Raw genomic sequence first — 23,109 nt, forward strand, 5'->3', positions numbered from 1 at the left:
TAACTGCATAAGCTTATAAATCTGAAAATGAACCAGATGGAAAAAAGTGAGACAAAAAAATAGAGGACTTGGAAGAATTTCTGAAATTGTGAGCTCCTTTCACAAATAGCCAGAACCCTCTGTAGGTCAGAGTACCAAATGGTTCAAAATTTCCTATTTATCCTTCGGCAGCAGCACTAACTCAATCCTCACAGGGGGAACAACACGGAAAATTTTCATCATCTTTACTTTGAATGTCACATGGTCTATGCATTAAGCGGAAAAACAAAAGTTGGCAAAAGCAGGTGAAATTTTAACAGTTCCAGATTTGTACTAGCTAAGCTGTCTAACTTGGGAATACTAAAGAATACTCTACTTCATAGGCAAAAAAAAATGCTGCACGTTTCATTCTCTTAATTTCTCCAGTGGAAACGAGAAAGTGGCAGTTTTCTACTTAAACCCCACCTGAAACTTCCTGAAGCCTCAAACTAAGAAAGTTAATTTGGAAGAATAAATATTCTTTTCAAGAGGCACGGAGAGGACAATTCTGTTTTCAAAAGCATTTATAAAACAGTAAGTGTTACTTGATGCTTATTAAATGTAATACAAACAATATACATGAAGTTTCTTTCCCCCCCCACTTAAGAAATACATCAAAATTCCTTGGATTGTATCAGATTTTCTGCTTCAAAAGCAATTTCTCTTTCTCTTTGTCTCTCTCAAATGGTCTCAAAAGGCACCAATGACAGTAACTATGAATCAAACAGAGAATGTGGTGTGATTCCAAGTTTATCCTATGGGGCATGTCTTAACATTCAACTCAAAGGAAAAGAACGCTTGGTTTACATCAAATCCAAATTTCTGAAATAGCACAGGACCTCTCAGACTAGTTCTGAAATGTGTTGTCCTTGATACAATATTATTGTCTCTTCATATCCAGTATTAACTGCATACTTTTTTTTTTGAGAAGAAAACTTTACAGGAATTCTTAAATATCTCAATGATATTTTTATTATTCATTTAAACATACTTGTACATCACACAGAGTTTAAGAGCAGGATTATAAAAATCAATCACTATCCCCCTTTTTTTTAAATCACACAAGAGTTTAAGAGCTGAGCAACTTACACAGAAGTGATAGCACTTAGATTTTCTGAGGTCTTGACAATACTAAGTATCTCAAATCTAATTCCCGAAGTAGAGAATCACGAATGTCACCAGGCACAGAGGCCCTATTAAAGTATCCTCATTTATCCTTCCAGAGTGCCTTTCTTTATCACATCACTTGATGCACTCACATTTACAGTTCTGAGCTGCCCAATCTCCTCAGCCCATTCTGTACTTCTCACAACACACATACAACACAACTGCAGAGACTCTTTTTCCCAAAACAAAGTCAGACCGTCAGGGAAAGTCTATCAGATTGTGTAAGTATCTTCTCAACATCTATATGTAAACAGAAGTCATCGGATCTTCAGTAAAGGCAGTCCTTCCTTCAGAATAATAATGAACAGCTTTTGTGAGAAACGTAAAGAGCCAGTATGTTCAACACAATACCCCCATGTAATTCCTTCAGAGATTAAACTACAACATTAATGCTTGCTACAACAGTATTTATATATAGTCAATTGGCTCCATGAATAAGAAATAACATGATTTATTGCAAAGAGTAGATTTCAGACAAAAGGTATTTAGAAGTCCAGTTGGTTATGATTTTATTTAAACAAGAGTTCAGTGTTTTCATGCAACATTTGCACTTAAGTCTTAAATAATCATAACAAACAGCAGAAGTAGTTAAGGAATACACTAGTTAGAGACCTTAGGGAATATACAAAAAAACTCAGCATTATAGGTTATACAAAGTAAAGAACATCTTAAATACTTTCCCAAAATACTGCAGCAGCCGAGACACAGTGATATGCCTTACAAGGGCATAGGAATGTAATTTAGAAATCACACGGGAACTACCCATTTCCTTTAATTTCACAAAGAAGACAAAAGCAACATTCAACTCCACACACTGATTTTTCAAATTATGTCTATACAGTACCTTGAGTTTTATCCAAAGAGTAAAAGTTAGACATGTCGTTTATTTAGTAAACAATTATGCGGTAAATCTCTATTACATTTCTTCCTTGGTTTTACCTGGAGTAGCCATGTTATTTAAAGGAGGGCAGGTTTGGCACTTTTATACTGATGTCACCAATATTAATATTTCTTGGGATCTCTGGCAGATTCATATTCTTTACAGCTGAAACAGCCCGGGCTGGAGCTCCTGCTAAACCAGCCTGTGTATAAAGTGAGGAAAAACGCAAGTCAGGCAAAGTTGGTCACAGGAAGATTCACTAGCAATATACACAACTAACTTTTCAAGTATTTCCATGGTTACACAATTAGAAAGACCAGATGGTAATTGTGTTTGGAATGAAATGGGTTATTTGGAAATATTAAACCAGAAAGAGAAAACAGTTCACACATTCCTTTTTATATGGTAAAACATGTAATGTCAACTTGATGGAAAAGTATGCAGGGAGGAATAGGAGGCTTATCCAAGCGTGTGTAATGTGTAGGTTATAGAACAGACAGTCTTGAGGTATTTGTCTCTTACCTATTCTAAAAGTTCATATGGTTCACAGTTGACTAACACTGGTTACAGGTTCAGAATATGTAACCTCAAAGTAACAAGCTACTGAATGTCTGTTGAACCATATTACTTATCTAAATGAATATATATATAAAAGGTATTTAAAGGTGGCTTAGCCTAAAATGAAAAGGATAAGCACCTTGCATTTGTGGGTGATAAAGAGCATGCAGAGAGACCATTTCTGTAGACCAACTGGAGTAATCTGTTCTCCCACAGTATCTAATTATATGCTAACATATCTGCACCCCCCAGGCACACTGGAACATTACATAACAACCTGGTTATGCCAAATTAAACATTGAAGTACCTATTTTGTATTAAAGTCCTCTACTGTATGCAGTCTCTCTTTATTTAAAGCCAGAGCCTTTTTGTATAAATATGCAAGTTTTACAATATAGAAGTTCATTACTGACTTCCACTCAGTTCTGCCTTTTAGATAACATAACTGCCAAGTTTAAATGCTAGAGTATATTACTGAAATGCTAACAAAGATGATTTACAGCTCAGAGGTTTCGAGACATACAGAACATCATCTTTCCCTATTGCTTCTGAAGAACACCTCTTCAAAACATTGTTATTTTAAGGACTATTAAAAAAAGGCCAACTTTTAAGTTGTTCTGTATTTGATGCTGTCTAGAAAAGTTACTATTCATTTTAAATATGGAAATGTTTCTCCTAAAAGTTCAGATTCCCTACGTGTATTTAGAATTCGCTGTGTGGTTTTACTTCAGGCTTGCCACAAAAGTGTAAAAATAATTTTTGTTCTTGCTGGGGGAAAAAAAAAACACCCAAGCTGGAAGATTTTAAAACCAGGGCTCTTATTTTCAGAAAAAGACATCATATTCCAAATTCTGTGACTATGTAAAAAAATTAACTTTTTATTTTGATAGGATTAAAAAGTATGATTAAAAATATTCAAAAATAATAAAAACCACAAAGTGATTTTCAGAACTACTACAGTTTTAGAGTGTGGCATCTTGCAGGCCCAGTAAAAAGGAGCAATCCACAAGAAACAAAGCAACATGCTAAGAACTGGTTAAACAAAAGACTAAACCAGTAAAAATGGAAGGTCTTATAGAGTGTCAAAGGCTGAAGAAACTAGAGCATTTTCAGATAAAATAATTCTGAGCAAGAAATACATCAAAACAAAAGAAGAAAAACTTCTGGAAAAGTTTGTGTCATATTTGATTATTAAATAGTGTTGGTAGGTGACTACTGCTCAAAGTATAACCTTTTCAGATTCTTGATTTTCACTGAAATTCATTGCAACTACAGTGTATAATTACTGAGGAGTACACCTGACTTCCATGGCATCTACTTGCACTACTGCTCAAAAGGAGACAGACACCCCATATACTCCTCAGATAACAACTCTACTTTTTGAAGGGTGTCCAATGCGATATTTTCTCCCATTTACTACTCTCTTACAAGAAATAAATGTAAGGTCAGATTAACATAAGATTTCCACTTAAAATCCTACGTCCTTCTCCCTTCAAAGAGGGAGACCCATTTTGACCCATAGTCAAAATAAAAACGATTAAAGGTTCCAATTTTTATCTAACCCTTTTATACCATGTGGAAAGGCTAAAGCATCATAATTCCCTAGATTGTAGTCACAGGAAGATTCCCAGTACCAGGAACAGAGAAGAGAAAGCCATGAATCATCTGTTATAACATCCCCCCTGCCAAACACTCATATATGAGACATGCCAAAGTTGGGAAAGGCATGTGGGGCTGGAGGAGAAAGCTCGGGAAATCTTAAATCTCTAATGCAACCAAATAATTTGCTCTCACTTTGGCCCTGACATAATCCAAATTATCGGTTCTCAGAAGTACAGACTAAGTAAAACTAAAAAGGTTCAAAAAAGTATTTTCAAAGCCTCTTTTTTCTTGTTTTCCCTTAACATCACCAAGTCTATTGGGTTATTCACTTCGGAGGCTGTTTCAACTGCAATACCTTCATGAAGGGGAAAATCTGGACCTAACACCAGTAGTATTAAGAAAGGCAAGTATCCAAAATCTGCATCCCTGGATCTGCAATATCTTAAAGGAGCAGTATTAGATACTGCAATTTCTTGCTACTTACTAAAAAACAGTGCAGAAGACAGTGCACTGTCCTTTTATGTTTGAGAACTTGGAAATACTAATTCGACATCAAGAGGTAACTACCAGTGAAGTTTTATCAGAGAAAACAATAAATGCATTTACTTTTTATTTGGTTCTACCCTTTAAATTCTATATTCAGTAACTGGAGAAAAATTCTTTAAGCAAAACCAAAAGTGGGGCAATGTAAACTGTTTTCCATAGAGAAGATGAAAATACTAATAAAGTAGTAACAAAAGCAATGAATTATACAATTTGTAACTGAAACAATGGGAAACCAGAAAAATATTGTAAGTGATGGACATGGTCCACACAAACAGGCATGGCTGGCAATTCAAAAGAGAGATGCCTTCTAGGTGACTAGGATGGAGATTCCCTACCCTAATTTAATGAGAGTTAATTATTCTTAATGGACAAATAAAAGTTTTAGTGTAACTGGTCGTTATTTTTACCTACCTGCAGCTATCCTCTTTACACAGACTTACAGTCCCTGCCTCCCGCCCCAATGGCATAGGATACAATGGAGACACAATTGAGAATTATTTAAAATACCACAATTGACATGACCATTGCCCTTCCACCCCCCTGTACACTCACGACTTCCAACAGTCACGTTTCATGAGGACCATTCTGGACCAGGATCAGCGAAGATCCCTGACAAAAGTACTATGAATTTCAGATTACCTCTTTTTTTGCAAGCAAGATTGTCTTTCACTATCATATGCCAGAGTAGAGATTTTCAACTATTACATTCTCTTCTCCTGTAATTCTCTATATTAAGTGGGTTTGCAATTGAATGTATACATAATATGCATAGCAGAATGCTATTTATCACAATTAATGTCAACCCTATCAAGCACAATACGGTCATACAGTATTTCTAAGAGAGAGCAAACAGTTCATAAAAAATGTCTAATGGATAAAGTGATGGAAAAGTACTTAAACTCCCAAACTGGATAACTAATACATTATTTCAAATGCTATTATATCCAAATGCCTTAGCATTCCTTTTTAGCATGTCAAACAGTGAACTAGTATGCAGTCCTTCCATTTATTTATCATTTCTTTTACAGAAAGTGAACTGTATGTACAAACACAAAGGTACTACAAGAAGTACTTCCAGCCCAGTGTGCTTTTAAGGAGTTTTATAGAGGTACCTGATTAAAAGAGCCATCACTGTAACATTGAACTGGACAAGTTTCAACTGCCTTTTTAATCAAATAATTCAGCAGGTAAGTTGGTGAGGTGCAAAGAAAAAACTGTTTCACTTGGAAAAAAACCAAAACACGTAGCAAGCTTTAAACATGCAGTGAATAATGAATTGTCTGTCACAGTGAGCAAATGACTTAAGCAAGTAAAAATGAAACTTCTTAAGACATATTAATGAAATTTCAGAAATACAGTACGAATTGCATACAGCTGGTATTACAGTAAGCCAATACACCACATTTTTGCTAGAGCTGCTTTGTACTCTCAATTTCATTTGTTATTGAAGGTTGTACTTCAATGTTGAAATGCTGTATATTAAAATTTTAGGTTCAGTTACTGCAAAAAATGCTTGTAAACATGTTCATTTACTTTTAGAGTGAAAGAGCAATGCCACATATGCAAAACAATAATGCTATTTTAAAGATTGAAATAGACACATTTAATAACAGAACTTTTATTCTACTTGTCCTAGTCTATCAAGTGAGAAATATGAGCTGTTGTTAGTTTACTTAGGTCATTATTTATCACTATAGGAATCAATTTTCTTCATTCTTATCATCACCCTTTCTCATAATGCCCCGCTGATAACTTTACATGAAAGTGATCCCAGAAACATTGTTCTACTCTTTAAAAAGAAATTCAGATCGTTTGGAAAAAGTATTGCACATCACAAATGTAGTTAATACGCATATACAAATAGAAAAAAAAGATTCAAACCGCTATCCCAAACAACTCTACACAGAGCTAGCTATCACTAAAATAAACATATAAAAATATACAGCCTACTGGAAAACAAAATAATGAAGGCTAACGCTTTGCAAAATAAGCCACCCTTTTCCAGATATTTTGGAGGTACTAGGACCTCTCTGCTGCTGGTGTTTCATACCAATGCTTCTTTCCAGAACAAGTATGACTTCAAAGCAGCAGGGTTATGAAATCATGAAAGGATGCAATACATAATATAAAGGAATGATCATGTCCCCTGCTTATGAAGTTAAATAAATGAACATAATTAGAGAAAAAACAAAATGAAGTCTGCAAGTATATCAAAATGAGGCCAAACAGATAAGGAGACTTAAGACATACTCTTAGAAATTTTAAGCACTTGAATCACAAAGAGAGTAATGGATGGGAATGATTAATTATTTGTTTGTTTGTTTTTCATTGCCAGACCCAAAAATAAAAACAGAATATGTGTGAGCAGAACAGAGAAAAAGAAAAGTAGCTTTGCACAAATTAAAAAAAAAAAACAACCAACTGAAATCAAGCTCCCTACTGTTACAATGAAATACAGATTATATGTTACAAGTGTTGACATATTAGGCAGAGGAAGGTAATTTGCTTGGATTTTCTTCATGTGCTATGGCATACTTCAAATTTAGGTAAAATGTTTCATACTACCCAAAAATATTTTTAGCTAATGCTTTACAACTTAGTGCTACTAAATCCAATTACAGAGTTATATTTGTTAAATCTTAATGGTATTACATTACTTTCTACGTGATATTTCCACGATAAAGAGCAAAGCTATTCATAAATTAAACAAACTTCGTCTGCTTAAGATTCCAGCTATTTAAAATACCTATGGTTTGAATAAACAGATATTTAAAATGAGTGGAAATGAATTTTGAAGTACTGCAATTAACGTTGACTGACATTCAAACTGTTGAGCTGAACTAAATGTTTCAAACAGCAAATGACGGGGGACAATGACCATAAACTGAACTTCAAACATACATTTTCCTCCTCCTTTTTAAGTTCCTCGTTAATATTCATGTTCAGTGACTGCAGTTACCAAGATATCTTAAAGCAAAATCCAGTAATTCCAGTTGCAAGGGCAGCAAATGTACATCTGAAGTCGAGTACGTGCTGACAGCCCTTCTCATTTTATGTTTGATATACTTGAGGTTGAAAGACCAACTTTGTTATTTCTACAGCGTCTTTACAAATTGCACCAATAATTTTATTCTGTATGTATAAAACTATTTGAGTTTGTTGTTTTGTTGGTTTTGGTGTTTTTTGTTTTTTAAAGTTTTGTTCACCTGAAACTTCTCTTTGCAGGCAGGTAAAAGTTCTTTGTTTTCATTTGGAGAGACTAAATGGTGAAGCAAAAGAGTTCACATTACCTATTTTAGATTATCAGGTACAAAATTCTCCCAATAAGGAAGCTATTTCTATTACGTCATCACATCATATTTTGTTCTGAGTTCAATTTTTATTCACATTAGTTTTGCAGGTTTTTTGTTAATATTCATACAAGTTCATATTCCTTTGTTTCTTAAACAATGATACAAAGAAAAGTTAAATTCTAAAATGCAGGAAGAGAAATAAAATAAAAAATATGATGTCAATGGAAAGCTAGTAAAATACACTATAGCCAATAAAAAGATGAGGGAACTACAAGAATAAACTAGCACAAAAAGTAGGCTACAAGGACTAGTATGGGTATTTTTACACATAATTTTTGAGTCTGGCCTACATAATTTATTGCCTTTGACATCATTTTGCTTTCCCTTTTTGTTAAAAGTACATTTTTTCTAAAAGTCAGCAATACCTTTGTCTACCTGTCCTGTCTGGGAGACTGAAAGATAAAGGTCTGTAAGAGAGAAGAATGGAAAGAGCTAGAAAAGATCAGGAGGTTCAGAAAAAATGAGGTCCAACTTAAAAGTCTAAATCACACGCAGTTGAACACTCCAAATAGAGAAGAGGTAGCCCAAGTTTACCTACAATACTTCCAGAGGCTCTGGATAAAATCCCAATGACCCCTCTCCCAAAAATTCCCTCCCTTAATCACAGTGATCCTTTGGCTTTAGGAGGATTGACCAGAAATCCATTCACAGATAAACACTAAACCGAAAGGTAGGGAAATGCATTTAAGACAACATTTCTCAGGGAAGAAATAGGATTTCCTTTGTAGCCCATCCAAGCAATGCAAGAGCTGAATCAGAAATCAAAGCTAGGGACTCCCTCATAGTGGTTTAAATAATTAATCTCTGTTGAAAGCATTAACAAATTGAGTTGATAACTTTGCTCAAATATTTGTGAATTTAATAAATACATTGAATCTTCTTCATGAAACTGAAAGCCTGTTTAGAAACCTAATACATAACTAAACAAATACCTGATGTCAAATAGCTAAATTTTGTATATTAAGGGAAGCCAGGTGAGCACAATACAAAATTTAAAAGTATTTCAGAAAATGTAGCTCAGTTACAACTTTATTAGCTTCATCATTTCAGCTGTAAAAGAAAAGGCAATATAACCTTAAAGCAGCTATTTAATGTATGCAAGAACTATGATGGAGGTCTAACAAGCCAGCCAGAATACAGCAAGAGTGCTGTGGCATAGGTGGCAGTCCTATGAACTACAGACTATATCAATAATAATTTCTAAATTTTAAAAATATTTTTTTTAAAATTAAAGAAAACTAAGATGATCCACTAGTTTTGATTTCTTAGTGACCAGCATTCAAAAATATTAAGTTATTACTGATTTTGATTTACATGAACTGGATTTGCTTGTATCTTGAAAAATACATGTTCAGGCAAGACATGTTGAAAGATTTACAATCTTGATCAAAAAGACAAAAGGAAAAGAAATAGCAATCAGGAAATTTCTGTGGATATACATGAAACACATGATTAATGATCTGAGGAAATAGTTACCAGGTATTGTGACGTATCTCAGCATTACAGTAACTGTTAAATTTGAAAAGAAACAGTCACTGAACTAACAAAAAAAAAAAGCATTTGTGGTGAGCAGACTGTGAAATGTTCTACTCCATCCCAGTCACCAAGTATTTTAATTTATCACTGCTACTTCTTTACCTTCTATAATTCATTGCTGAATGTAAAGGAACAAGTTGCCTTGCATATGCTTATGCAAGCATAAGCCTTGCATATGCTCTGAGCTCAACATGTTTTTTATATCTTCTACTACCTATTTTTATACTAAAAGCATCTTAAAAGAAAGAATGACTTACTGATGAATAATGGAAAACAGCAAAAATTGCAGCTGGCTGCACTGAATCGATGTGTTTCAGATGACTAGTCAGAGACTGGTCTACAGTTGATTTGATAACAGAATTCATATAATTAAGAATAAATACCTTAATTAAATGCTTTTAGGTAAAACTGGTATGCACATAACACACAGTAGAACATAGCTGCTCAGTAAGTTCAGCTTTTGGGACACTACGTTGCTTTTCCATCAAATAAAGAAAAATATACGTATACAGAAGTTATTCATATATAGTAAAAATTTATGAGAATAATTCCAAATATTCATCTCTGATCAACGGCCCATTCCAAGTCTGAGAAAAATGTTAAAATGAACATTTCGGACATCTTCATAATCTACAATACAATCCTTCTGGATGTATATTGCTATGCACTGTATCATATCATACCTAGCTTTTTCCTGTTTTTCACACAGTGTTGTCCTGCTCTTGGATACAGTTTGGAAGTTGTGCAAAACAGACAATTAAATGTATTAAAAGACTTGAGGTGGTGCAGTGTGAGACTGCAGAATTAGGAGAACAGTATACATTGTACCACAAAAAAGCTGTAGAATTCATTTCTCTTTTTGTTGCACTTAAGTTAAAACTAGGAAGTTCTCTGGGTCTTCTCCTAAAATGTCATTTAGTTCATATTTATGCCACCTGCAATATTTCAATCTACTCAGCTGACTTCAACTTTAGAAACAGTCTCCAATTCTAAGCAAACCAAAAGGTTTGTTTAGAAATTTCAATATTATGCTTCAAAAATCAGACAATGTGTTCTTCTGTGGAGTTACTCTCATCAATAAGAATCAGTCACAGACTTAGCTAAGGTGTACTAGTAGTATTTTGGCTTACAAGGCATGTCTGGTGATGTTAAAGGAACAGTAATATTCTGTGTCATAGCTAAAGTAATTCTAAAATCCTTTCTTAGTCTAAGTTTCTTTCCTAAACACAAATTCAACAATTGTTGCATTGAAAAGGGATTCCCACAACTTATGTGAGTATCCCTCACTCAGGCTATTATGGGCATATACAAAATATCATTTTCTTACTCGAATCTACTCAACTGAAGACCAAATGTTCAGATTACCAAAATGGCAGAATTCGTATTTACTAAAACTGGGCTTTAGAGTCTATCTAGTCCATTTCAGTTCAATTTATTATTTTGTGTTGCAGTATTATTGCGACACTAAATATGCCACCTTTTATTTCAGGTGCTAGAAACATACTAGCAGATGGGAATATGTAGTCTTTGTTTACACACTTTGGTTCTTTATCTAATTTCATTTAAGCATTATAGTCACTAGTCCAGCATAATAAATACACTGGAAATAAAATGCTTTCTGCAAGAGAAACTTCGAGAACTACAAAAGTATCTCAATAGCAATGGCACACAATGCTATTAGATACAAATAGCAAAAACTAATCAGCAGCAACTCTAAGCAATTATTACTTACAGTGAAAGGTACAATATCCTAACCTAACGATACACTGTCAATTTTTACCACTATAAGCAAGCAGCTGTATATAGTTTGCTACTGAAGGACAAACAGCATTATATAGCATGCATTTACTATAACCATGTTTTTCGTTTAGAAACTACACAATGTGTCACTCTTACCTCAGATTTCTCCAGTTTATTTTGAGCATCAATCTGAGTGACAATTTCATTCATGTTGGTCTCCAAAACCATTCCACCCATGACCATTTCGGCCAATATATTATGGACCTAAAAAAGACCAAAAGAAAATTTAAAAATGCAAAATGTCCTACACGCATCTGGACAGATGATATCGAGATTCCTCAATACAGGAACACGTATATTCCATAAGTCAATTATTAATGTTAGCAATTTATTTAAAACCATTTGGGAACAAAGCTCATAACTTGATGTTCATTTCTCCAGTATCTTCTTTGCTCATAGTTCTGTTACAAACTCATCAGCTATACCACTTTGCTTATCAATGCTAGAAGAAACTTTCACATTCATCTTTCTTTCAGTACCTGTTTTCTATCCAAGGACTATGAACAAGAGTTCTAGCTGACATCAATAGTAATACCTCTAAGGAGCAGGTTCTACAAGATTAAACAAATTGCTCACAAATAGATGTGTAAAAGCTACTTTGGGCTACATCTGTGAAGGAAGAGAGACATAGTGATGCTCACCCACCATGGGTACCAAGACTAGGCTTAGAAGTAGAATTAACATACCTGAGCTGACCCGTACCTGAGCAACACCACAAACAGTGAGTCTTCAGCATCTAGGACTAAGATTGACAGCTAGTACTCAAACTGAACGACTACATAAGACAGCTGGGGACATTAATGAAACGGGTATGTCTAAATAGCCCTCTTCCCTGAAACCTTGACTTGGCAATGCAAGTCTTGGTTCATGAATCTCTGCTTCAGAGTCGTATATTTGCACTTTACCTAAAGACTAATTTTTTTTTTTTTTAAAAAGGCATGCTTCCACATACTTTCTAGTAAAAATCCAGAGTTAATATGTAATGTATAATATTTTAATCCCATTACAATTCTGAAGAGAAGGAACATTTTATTACTTTCCTGAAATAAACACATTGTACGATCTGATACTTCAAAGCATAACTCTGCTATTACTTTTTATATTCTTACAATTTCCCTGTGGATCAAGGATAGAAGTAAATCTCTAAATCAAACAATTCTAAAGATGAGTTGCAAGTAGTATATCAAAAACCACCACACTTCCCGTTTTTGTACCATACCTCAAAAACAAAATTGAAAAGTTGTTTCCCTGATAAATCATTAGTGTATTTCAGTAGAAACTTACAATGAATGTGTTTAGAGAGGCTGAAAACAGCTCTTACTCTCTGTCTATTGCTGCTGAGTAGAGCTTTAAGAATCAAATACCTGTGAGAAAGATTAACAACCCTTACTGAGTCACTCTCTTACTCCTGGCATGTCTATGACCCTCGTAACATACCAAGATAAAGAGCATAATACAAAAGTGGTGCCAAAGAATTAATTCCCCTGGCTTGTTATTAGGTGAATTTAAAAGCTTTTTAGCATCACAATCAGGGGGGGGAAAAAAAAACAAAGATAAAAACATGGTAATCTAACATTAATTTACTCTACACTGACAATCCAAATGCACTGAAAGACGTCACCAATATTTACTTCTTTTTACTGAAAAGTTATTTTCACTCATAGCATAAGGGAACAGTTTATAGCTGCACACAAACAGGAGTTAATAAATACATTGTATGGGCTACCTGAAATACTAAACCCAAAAAATTTACATGAATTTGCATTTGATTACAAATTTGCAAAGAATCATTTCACAGCCACCTGATGAAAGATACAATGTATTCAACAGAATCAACTGAAAAAATACTGATTTTTCAGGCAATTCTCAATTTTACTCATACAGAAGGCCTGATAAGTTGATGATGCAAAAAGTTGATTTAAGATGTTGTTAGTATCAAAAAGAAAATATTAAAGGTGTTAATATGAAAACTATTACAGAAAAAATAATATTAAAATAGACACAAAAATGGCATGTTTTTTTTCCTTAACCAAAAAGTTAACAATAACTGCTAACGGCATTTAGAAGAAAACACATCTCTACCACTGGTGATGGTCATAGAGATTGCCACTTTAAAGAGGTCTGGCTAAAGGTGTTATAGAATCAGAGTTTAAGCCAATCAACACAATATTAGGTTTGATAATTCTTTAGGGAGGAAATGGTACAAGAGATTTGTTTCAGAAGTAGACAGATTTGCAGCTTCAATCACAATCACACTCCATTCCAAGATCAGTGATGTTCTTAAGCTTCTGCACAGGTTTATCCGGCCTTCTTGATCACTCCACAGCTTTTAAGCCATGTGGGATTCTCCTCAGAATATAGAAAGACTAGCTATTACAATATGCATAGCCACCAAAAACGAAACATAAAAACTACAAAGTTCTTCATAATACAATATTTATCTGGCTATTTTGGTTATACTTTATTTTATCAAGAATTTACTAAGCAAGTATTTTTCACATGCTATGAAATATAGGGGTTTTTTCTTTTCTAGTTTCTGAATGGGCATTATACAGACTTATAGAAGGACTGATAAATAATTCATGTCTCCCTACACAAGTGGAAAACTTTCTGGCCAGTCTTATCTAATCTGAGCATTTACTGTGAAGTGGTTCTTTCCCATCTCTCAATAAAAATACAGCATGACTGTGCAAATACCATCACTTGCTACTGCAGATTATAGATTTGGATTTTATTTCCTTTTTAAAAATGCACTTGGCTCCAAATCAGCAACCGCAGTCATCACCTCCAGATTTTAGGGGAGTATTGCTCATTTTGCTCTTTTTGGCAGAGCTGGTGATGTCAAGGAAGAAATTCCAGCTGTAACTTTAGCGTCAACTAATAGCCCCAAAATTCAGAAACTATTCACTTTAAAGTCAACAGAATATTTCCATTGTTGAAGAATACATTTTAATTTGTGGAGGATACCTGAAACTGCATTGATAAGTACATGAGAGACTAAATTCCACCCTACATCCTGGAGAAGAAAAGAAATTTAATTCAATTTCCTCTTAACATTCTTGAAAACTTTGGTAAGTTCTAGAACTTGGCCTTTCTTTTAAAGCACAGGAATAATTAATATATATTTCTGACTGAAAAGGCAAGAAATGACATCTCGGTAAGTTCCTGCTTACTTCGCTCTTATTCAGCAGAGAACTTCACAGAATAAGCCATGGAAGTCTAGTAGGATAGAACAAAAGAACGTAAAAGAGCAGGTCTCGATCTCTACAGATTATTCATTTCTGTTTTAAAATAAAACAAAAAATAGTAAATTATTTTTTTTTAAAAAAAAAGACCTTTTCTGAGGTAATCTCTTTCTAACAGCTTACTGATATGAAATACTGAGACGCTCTAAGACAACAGGCTGAACTCCATATGAAACCTACACCAAAATGACTGAAGAGATTGAGCATTTGATTAGGTTTTCACAAGTGTTCTGGTTTCTCTGAAACAGATTACAAGGTGCTTTTTAAAAAGAAATGTAATTAAATTATGCCAGTTTTGGTAGCTGTTTTTGCCCCCTAATAGGTAAAGGTAGGCAACTACAGTCCTGTCAACACTACTCATAACAGAGACAATTTTTTCCTCTAGAGTGCTACTGACACAGTAAATATATAATGTATTAGACTACATCTAGAACACTGTGTCCTGTTTGGGACCTACAAGCGCAAGAAAGACATCAATAAATTGGAGTGAGTTCAGCAGAGGGCCACCAAAATGGTTGGGGCTAGTGCATTTGTCCTGGGCAGGGAGGCTGGAGCACCACGGCTGGTTCAGCTTGGACGCGGCTGGGCTTGGGGGCAGCAAATAGCAGCCCCCAGTGCCTACGAGTGACAGTTGGGCTCTTCTCAGCAGGGCGTGGCAGGAGGGCAAGGGGCAGGGGGGCTGACACTGGCCGTAAGGAAGCCTTTCCCCAGGAGGACAGGCAAGCGGTGGCACAGGCTGCCCAGGGGCTGTGCAGGCTCCCTCCCTCCCTGAGCAGCCTGGTCTGACCGCATGGCTGACCCTGCTGGGAGCAATGTCTTGTACCAGGCACATCCCGAGGTCTATAACTGAATTATCTTACGATTTTACGGTAAAAACATGGTACTTCATGCTGTGGAGAGAGTTTCACTGGTAAAAACAAATGCTTCAGAGCCAGAAACTTGCTCTATCCATTATAGGCAGGAAATCCAAACTTCTGGAAAAAGCTAGATGCAGAGAATTAGGGACAATTTAAGTGTAATGCATATGTCAGCAATATTAATTGTACCAAAACTGTCTGTATATATACATATATATATATGAATAGGAAAGAAAAAAAAATTTCACGTATGCATATATATGAAACTAAGAAAGACCAATTCATTGCATTTCCAAATACAATGGTTTTGCATCAGCCAACCTCATAAAAGCCAGATTATTAAATTGCTCAGGAACATACTAATATTTACTACTTCTCAAGTGTAGTAAACGCTTTAAAGAATAACTGCAGAAGGATCACAGGCAGTTATACAGGTGTCCAAACAAATCTCCAAAAGTTTTAGAAAACAGTATCATTAATAATAATGTTCTCTATCATCACTTGGATTGAAAGAAATACTAGACATCACTGAACATATTACTTAATGACACATGCCTTAACTATGAATTCACAGCACATGCATCTTTGCATATGGTTTTAAAATACTGAAAGCATGCACAAGCATGAACAAACGCCTGTGGACTGGGTTTGGTTTTAGGAGGTTTTGGTTGGTTGGTTGGTTTTAGTTTGGGGGTTTTGTCCAACCTGGTAGAAGATGCAGAGATATTGCTTAATAGATGCCAGTAAGAGGCCCAGTTGGTAACATCACCTTAAAACAGTAGCGGTGCAAGGTCTCTACAATAAGTGCACATTATGTATGACAGTTCAGGGAACAACTCTATGATATGACCTATCTGATGCATTTTGTATAATATGAAGACAGACATAAATTCAAGAAGTGGCCAAGCTTGAGCAGCGGAACTAGATCACACGGCCTCCGGAGGTCCCTTCCATTGTAAATTATTCTATGATTCTAAGAACAAAGAAGCTGAACTGTTTTACTATTTTATAAATTAAAAAGAAAAAAAAAGGGTTCTTGAGAACATAGACCACTGATTATAAAAGTAAGGTTGTAGCCCAACCACAACAATGGAACAAGGCAACCACTGCATGATACCGAGAGAAAGAATTTGATTTACAGGTTCAAAGAATGCATCTCACCAAGGCATCAATTCCCCTTGGTGTAAGTTCTGAAAGAAGTCCACAACATACCAGCAAGCTACAGATTAAGTAGTAATTGACAAGGGAGCACTGTCTGCAGATAAAAAAGGGCAAAAGGCAAACTTCAGGTTTCTGGCCAGCTGTAGCACTGATGCCATAACTGTACAGAACAGCAGTATACTTGTATAACTGGCGTTAATATCCAGCCTTTGGCAGTTATTGCCATTATCCTTATTATGACAGATGGAGCGAAGGAGGAGAATGAATACAATTCTGAACACAGCTTCTCACAAAAAAAATTGCTCGTAATCAAGACTGTATATGCAAAATTACAAATATTACAATAAGCTTTACAGACAGAAAGAACAGCGGGGATATGGTTTTTTTCTAAAGCACACTAGTCCACAGAAGAAGTCTTAGTATTCTACATGAAAACATTAAGAAAATACCTTCCTTAATCTTTTTAGTCATAAAGAAACTATTTCATTACTCTAGCTGTTGGTGTTTTAAAGGATTGCTTTATTATGATTTTGCTCTCAGAAAGTCCTCTAGTAAATATACAATACAAATTAAAGCACCGTGAATTACTGTTGAGCAGCTTTTTCGTTATTTCATGTTCAGTGTTTCACGTTACAGATGATGTACATTATAACATTTAAATTTCCATCATGCAAGTTGCTTTAAAAAACATGAAAGTTAAAACTTCTACTTATGCTCAAGCATGCTTAAAGAACTTTATTAAGTCAGAGGCAAAATCCACTTAGTTCATTATCTGGTTTCAAAAATTCACCAGTTGTCACTTAAAAAAGTTACGCAAGAAATCTTAAGAGTACTATTTATCCTGATAGAAATTCTCTGCTTCCAAATATCTCCAACTTAAGGATTCCTGAAACACAGATTGTTTGCTGTTTCTTGCTATATTATTGTATTTTATAGCCCCTGTCCGATTTTCCTTTGGTTAGTATGTCTAATCACTTTTGAACCTATTTATAATATCCTTGGTATCTACGATAAAATTTAATTATGAATCATGAAAAAGACATTTTCTTTGTTTCAAAATTACTTCCTGAAATTTTATCTGATATCCCACTGTTCTTTATTTCTGTGAAACACAGTTGTTCATCTTCTTCAGCCCCTTCAACACCTTTTTTATATACTTCTTACTTTTCTGCCTCCAGTATCTTGAATATTTATCATCTTCTTCCATACAAGCTTGTTCCATACCTTAGATCATGTTTCTTACCTTACTCTGTATTTCTTCCTACTTTTAGTATGCAACATGCAAGTCTAACATGCAATAAAAATGTTTATAAAGCATGGATTGACACAGTAGCTTAACCATTTTTGTCTTGCCCCATTTTTCTTCTAAAGGGATGATTTTCTAAATAACAGAATACAATTAATTTTACTTGTTAATCTGTAATGAAAGGAAATTAAGACTATGATCAATATTATGTAAATATTGTAATCCATTTACTCCCTTCTCTTAAATAACTATAATAAAACACTTCTAGCAAAAGTTTGCCCAGATACGAGCAGTAGCAAGACATACATTTTTAATATTAACTATTTTTTTTTCATTGCAAATACGTGTTAAATTAACAAATACGCATCATTCTATTTTTCCTAATTAAAAATTTCACTAATTATTTCCCTAAAGAAACAAAAAATTTTCTGAATTAAAAAGCATTAAGTGGCAATGAAGTACAAAATATACTTCAACAGTGCATTCAAAATAGTGTTGAAGTGAAAGACTGAAGGGCACATGGAATACACCTCTTACATTTATATTCTTAAAGAGAGATCAGACTGTTGAGAACATCAGCTTTTCAAAATCTGAAATTGCCATTTTGTAATAACAGTTTTGAGGTGTTTTTACAAAAATCAAGAGTGCTTCCTACTTCTGTTCCATGTGCTGTCTAAAAGCATGAATGTGTGCTTTAACAAATGTGGAGAAGGAATGCATCAAGAAAAAACTCCTGGGAAAATTTGGCAAACACATTTTCTTGTCTTCAAGCTGCAATCTGATTCTGGAGGGTTCACTGTTCTGGTCAGTTAATAAACTCTTGGAAGAGATCATGATACTCTCAGCGATATTTCAATAGGTGCCAAAAACTTGTGGAAAAATAAAAGTATTTCCTTACATCCCCAACTGAATGTATTCTAGTATTTTGGTTGTAAAAGATGCTTATGATAGCTTTCTGTGACGTCTTTTCCATCAGAAAGCATTACACTCCTGGATCACTGTAGGAATCGGTACAGACTGAAATAAACCTCCTCCTCTGGAAAACGTTTTGCTCCAGATATAGCAAGTTTGTTTGTTTTTAATACAGCTGCTCTGTAAAAGAGAAGCCCAATTCTGTCCTGTACAGGCTACACTCCCCAACACCCCAAGCCCTCATCTGCTACAGCACATAAGAAACACTATCTCATTCCCACCTATATTCCATTCTCCAAATGAATTTCTAGTACTATACCAATATTTTTCTTGAATAAGCCTCTCTCTTGGCTCCAGGTTGCTATAAGCCATCACTGGCTCCTGTATAATGCACTGGCTCCTGTATAATGCACTGGCTCCTGTATAATGCACTGGCTCCTGTATAATGCACTGGCTCCTGTATAATGCACTGGCTCCTGTATAATGAAGGCTGCCTGATGAAGGTAAATGTTTCCTTATAGAAATGCCACATAAAATGCTACTAAAGAGGCAACAGCTTTTGAGATTACGTAGTTTAACTCTTTTACATGCTACATCTTTTTTTACAAGAAAGGTATTTCTTGGTTTTTAGGCAGTTCTAGCAAGGGGATTGGAAGAAAGTCACCTTCCACAACTCCATCAAGAACTGAAGACACAGATCAACGCTCATCCAAATCAAGTAGTCAATCCTCACTTTTCTCAACACCAGACCACTCAAAATACAAATATTTGAAAAGTTTCACCCCAAACAGCTCCCACATGTAAGTATCCACTATAACTAAGACTCTGTCTAGACCAAACATCCAGCAGGAGTTGCTGTTTTTCCCTATTGCAGACTTGAAATCTACTAACAAGCCAGGCCACAAATATCTGACAAAAGAAAGTTAATGTGGTGTAACTCAGAAGACTCAATGCATTTTGCTTCTCGACAAGGTGACTTTATCAGCAGTTTAAAGAGAATTTAATGCTCTAATTTTGTTATCATAGATGCATCTTCCTGGTTTTTTCTTACAGATCTACAAGAATACTAATGAACTTAAACTGTACTGAATCAAATGTTTTGATCCTATGTTATGGTATAAAGTAAGTCCTACAAACCAATTACACTGGAGGGGAAAAAAAAAAAAGAATGGAGATGACATCAGATTAGTCACAACTGCATAACCAATGCTACTCTACTGCTGGTAGTAGCCTTGCATTACTGCAGAAGTTCAGCTTTCTGTGTGTATTCTTTTGTCGATTTATGCAGAAGTTAAAAATCACTGCACTGGTTAATGTCACGTTCAAAAATTTTAACTGAAGGTGTCATTTTGGAAATGGGTTACTTTTGCTAAAATATCTAATGAGTATTTAGGGTTCACATTTTCCTCAAGAGTTTGAAAATACTACCCTAAACATTTAACAGGATTCTCATGCAGTATTTTAGTAAATCAAATGAAACACTTAAATTTTAGCTTCCCTTTGACAAATAGATTTCAAGAAGAAAATATCATCTCATATCCAATACAAAATAAAATACTCTTCAAGAAATCTAACATTTCGAAGCACCTAAGTTTTCTACATTTTATTAGAAAGATGTTTCTCCTCCTATGAAGTGTAAAAGACTACTTATGTTAAGGAATGCTACTGAATGAAACACGCTATAGAGCAGCAGCTTGGACTGCACAGCAGACCACAAAAACTGCACAGCAGTCAAAGTATTCTGCAGCTAAATACAAAGATCAAACTCCTTGCCACAAAACAATTGCAGTATTTGGGTTCTTTAAGCTCAGAAGCCAATATATAAACCACTCAAATTCTTCTGTACTTTAATCTGCCATTTTGGAAACAGCCAACATGTTGCAGCCAGGCTAGAAATCCTAATGACTTATCATGAGCACGGTATCAGTTCAAACACCTATTCAAGGTCATTTGCATTTCACTGTCTGGTCAAGGTACAAGTGTTTCTTCCAGAAGAACTTCTTCATTTTGAAACAAACTGAGTCAGTTCCAAATGGTTATTTCAGATACTTGTTACTATTTATAGTCCACTTTTAGTGATTTTTGTCTTATTTTCCTTTCGCGTCTTTTGCTGTTGATGCAAAAAGACGTTCACAGATGGGGAAAGGTGACTGCACAGAAAGCAACAGTAGGCACAAAATGCAACTGAAGGAATAAATTCTGTATATTCAATTCTCAGCACTTTAGGTATTACACCAAGAGATGCCAGTGTCCTTTTAAATGACAGATTACTATGGTAATAGCATTTCTCAAAACTAGATTAATAAAACACTTGTTCCTGATAGCTGGGAATATTCAAACAAGATTGTTTCTAAATGTTTGAAAAAAGACATAATGTCTGTTTGAGATTTAGAAGAGTAAGATCCACACAGCATTTAAATTACAGAATCATAGCGTTTGAAAGGCAACTGCCAGCCTTAATTGGAAAAGCCCGTACAATTTCAGTTCCGAGTAACATAACACCTAACCGTAAACAAAATAGAATAAATTATTTCTTGAAACTAAGCCCAACTCTGAGAATATTCAGATGTCTCCAATCTGACAATTATATGTGCAATAACACTCTGCAAATCTCCCACATTATTTTATTTTTCCTCAGAAAGACATGTTCCACCATAGCTTTCAAGTCTTAAAAATAATATGTTGATAGGAACTGTCTAGATTTCACTAACAATAAAAGTAGAATCACTGCAGAGTTTAATACCAAGTATCCGCTGAACCAAACATTTTACTTGACAAGAAATATTGCAGGAGCTCATCACAGTACCTTGTCTACATGGAAAATTAAATCCAGTTCACAGACATTTTCAAAACATTTGTCTAGTGTTTCCACAAATACCTGCAAAGAGGAAAAAAAAAGCCAGAGGTCAAGCTTTAACAGAAACTCAGTAGTTCCATTAGGTGTGAAGTTTAACAAAAACAAATACAGAAAATAAACACCGGGCAGATTTTAAGGCATTAAAAGCATCTATAGAAATTATGTGGTTAACATTATCATGTCAACAGTATGTTATCTGTAGAGGGCAAAACTGTACGCACAAGTCAGTTTGTGTTATAACTCTGCTAAAAGTCACACAGTTTTAACCAATAGCTGCATCTTGAAAAAACCAGTAACATCATCTACGTTACAATTTTCTCAGCTGTGATTCAAAGTGTTCCTTCCCATTTCATAAGAACCCAATTATTAAGCAAGAAACAGCTAGGTTTTTTTCATTATTATTATTAACAATTACTACATTGCAGGCATCTCCTGGTTAACCAGACTACTGTTAACTTTGCTACACAGAGACACATGTGCAATGCAAACTGTCAGCGTCATGCAAGTTTGTCAGCATTATGGCTTCCAGCAACCGTACAGCAGCTTTCACCTGGTTTAGACCTGCTGAATTCAGGATGGACCAAGGAAAAAGGTAGCTGTCTTAATGTCACACCTGCTGATCCTGTCAGGCATACCACCACATAAATTTAGAAAAGTCCAGTAGTTTGTATCCAGGCAAATAACCCCTCCCTGAATCTAGAATATAAGTGCACAAAGCAGAAAAATCAAAGCAGCTGCTGAAGTCCAGCCACTGATGATCTCTGCCAGATAGGGACTGTACGTTACCCTGCTCTGGGTGCTTCTGTAACAGATTCCTTAGTACTCATGTTAGCCAGTTTTGGTACACTAAGAAGATCCCAGCCCACAATTAGGCCAGATAATGAAAAGATGACTGTTCTCGCACTCCCGAAGCTCCTGAATGCCAATCACCATGTGCTTGTGGTGAGTGTTGACAAAGACTTCAGTCTTAGAGAGATGTAAGTACAGTTCCCTTTATTCAAGGGATAACTCCTACTGACTTAGAAGAGATGTGTCAAGACCTCTAAGTTAAACATACGCTTGAGTTTGAGAGCTTAGGGTCCTCAAAATTAAAAAGAATTTCTGTAAGAATTTACAGTTCATTTATTAATGACTAGTAAATAAACTGTAACTTGTGGGAAATTTTAATCTCAGTTTTATGTTTCAAGGCTGTTTTATCACCATATACATTTAATATTATTTATTGTCACTGTATGTAATTTTTTTTTTTTTTGCAATTCTAAACTCAAACCCTAAAGCAGCAACATGGAGGAAGTTAAACACCTGGTTTTGATTCTCTCTCTTTTCAACATGGTTTATTAATCCCATCTTAGTCTTTGAGAAGAACCAGAT

General features: G+C 35.0%; 1 protein-coding gene across 4 annotated transcripts in view; it reads right to left on the reverse strand.

Moving 5' to 3' along the window:
* Nucleotides 1–23,109, reverse strand: part of AP3S1 (adaptor related protein complex 3 subunit sigma 1) — a 45,713-nt gene that overhangs the window by 9,918 nt on the left and 12,686 nt on the right. Inside the window, exons 4-7 of one of the 4 annotated variants that reach the window (XM_076363014.1) lie at nucleotides 21,688–21,759; nucleotides 11,557–11,664; nucleotides 2,125–2,267; nucleotides 940–1,472 (exon numbers count right to left, since the gene is read on the reverse strand). In XM_076363014.1, coding sequence (XP_076219129.1) covers nucleotides 2,139–2,267; nucleotides 11,557–11,664; nucleotides 21,688–21,759 — 309 coding nt within the window. In that variant the 3' untranslated portion in view covers nucleotides 940–1,472; nucleotides 2,125–2,138. Of the gene's footprint in view, nucleotides 1–939; nucleotides 1,473–1,667; nucleotides 2,268–8,489; nucleotides 8,532–11,556; nucleotides 11,665–21,687; nucleotides 21,760–23,109 lie in introns of those variants that run through there. The other 3 variants (XM_076363015.1, XM_076363013.1, XM_076363012.1) reach the window with 3 other exon arrangements.

The sequence above is a fragment of the Aptenodytes patagonicus genome, chromosome Z (assembly GCF_965638725.1).
Source record: "Aptenodytes patagonicus chromosome Z, bAptPat1.pri.cur, whole genome shotgun sequence".
Classification (NCBI taxonomy): domain Eukaryota; kingdom Metazoa; phylum Chordata; class Aves; order Sphenisciformes; family Spheniscidae; genus Aptenodytes; species Aptenodytes patagonicus.